At 39.1% G+C, this 1,404-nt stretch overlaps 1 protein-coding gene across 1 annotated transcript; it reads left to right on the top strand.

The window, feature by feature from the left end:
• Positions 1-249: 249 nt before the first annotated feature.
• On the top strand, positions 250-609 carry LOC309977771 (signal recognition particle 14 kDa protein-like). The gene has a single exon (XM_082864080.1). The coding sequence runs from the start codon at positions 264-266 to the stop codon at positions 594-596; it is 333 nt and encodes a 110-aa protein (XP_082720206.1). The 5' UTR covers positions 250-263; the 3' UTR covers positions 597-609.
• Positions 610-1,404: the final 795 nt, after the last annotated feature.

The raw sequence follows: 1,404 nt of genomic DNA, 5'->3' as shown, positions 1-1,404 counted from the left end.
TCTTTAACACCATATATAAAAATAAGCTCAAAATGGATTAAAGACCTAAATGTGAGACTGGACACTATAAAACTCCTAGAGGAAAACATAGGTAGAACACTCTCTGACATAAACCGCAGCAGTATCTTTTTCAATCCACCTCCCAGAACAATGGAAATGAAAACAAAAATAAACAAATGGGACCTAATTAAACTCAAAAGTTTTTGCACAGCAAAGGAAACCATAAAGGCTTATGCTGATGGAGCAGAGCCAGCAGCGCCAGCATGTTGCTGCTGAAGAGTGAGCAGTTCCTGAAGGAGCTGACCAGGTTTCTCCAGAAGTGCTGGTTGTCAGGCAGCATGTTCATCACCCTGAAGAAGTATGATGGTCAAACTAAACCCATTCCAAGGAAGGGTTCTGTGGAGGGCTTTGAGCCCTCGGATAACAAGTGTCTGTTAAGAGCTCCTGATGGGGAAAAGAAGATCAGCACTGTGGTGAGCTCCAAAGAAGTGAATAAGTTTCAGATGGCTTATTCAAACCTACTGAGAGCTAACATGGATGGGCTGAAGAAGAGGGACAAAAAGAGCAAGAGTAAGAAGAGCAAAGCAGCGCAGTGAAGGGCACCAGGTTTCCCGCTTTCACCAGCTAACCACTGAATTGCTACTTTTCCTTTGGTTTTTACTTTTGGCCACAAAGCTGGGTTTCTGATTCCCCTACAATAACTGTTTTCATGTGAGATTAGGGTCATTTTTGGATGGAAGAAGGGCTGTAGTGTTTACAGGGTAGCTACAAGAAGCCAGTTTATTTTAGATCTGGCTAAGTGGTCTGTGTTGTATGTTTATATGTTTCTGGATAATAGTTTACGGTCTCTGTAGCCGTCTGTGAAGAGCACTGTATCATTAAACCTGTATTTATCAGCACTGACCATCTTTTATTCCTTTTCCCACCCCACAAAAAGATTCTGGCAATAGCTCCTCATTCTGGAATGATGTGATTATGAATAGGCTTTAGGCCCTGTCTTATGGGTTACTGGAATTGAAACCTGACAACTTTATTAAAAAGTTGTGTTATTTCATGGGTATTTTTCCCAACTTGTTGTATAATTTTATCATCATAGTTCCTTTAGCAAATTTGAATGAGTTCTCATAGCCAAATGAGAGTTTGCTTAATCAAACTAAGGATAAGCCTATTACATAATCAAGAATAAAGATTCCAAGTTAAAAAAAAGAAGAAGAAGGAAACCATAAACAAAACGAAAAGACAACCTACAGATTGGGAGAAAATATTTGCAAATGATGTGACCAACAAAGGATTAGTCTCCAAAATTTACAAACAGCTCATGCAGCTCAATATTAAGAAAACAAACAACCCAATCAAAAAATGGGCAGAAGACCTGAATAGACATTTCTCCAAAGAAGATATACA

This window comes from Leucopleurus acutus (assembly GCF_964270905.1).
Source record: "Leucopleurus acutus genome assembly, chromosome: X".
In the NCBI taxonomy this organism is placed as follows: domain Eukaryota; kingdom Metazoa; phylum Chordata; class Mammalia; order Artiodactyla; family Delphinidae; genus Leucopleurus; species Leucopleurus acutus.
Note: the sequence above shows the minus strand (reverse complement) of the source record. Positions and strands in the feature narration are given on the sequence as shown.

Excerpts from the sequence above, each read along its gene's own strand:
- LOC309977771 (XM_082864080.1), top strand. The coding sequence starts at position 264 with ATGTTGCTGCTGAAGAGTGAGCAGTTCCTGAAGGAGCTGACCAGGTTT.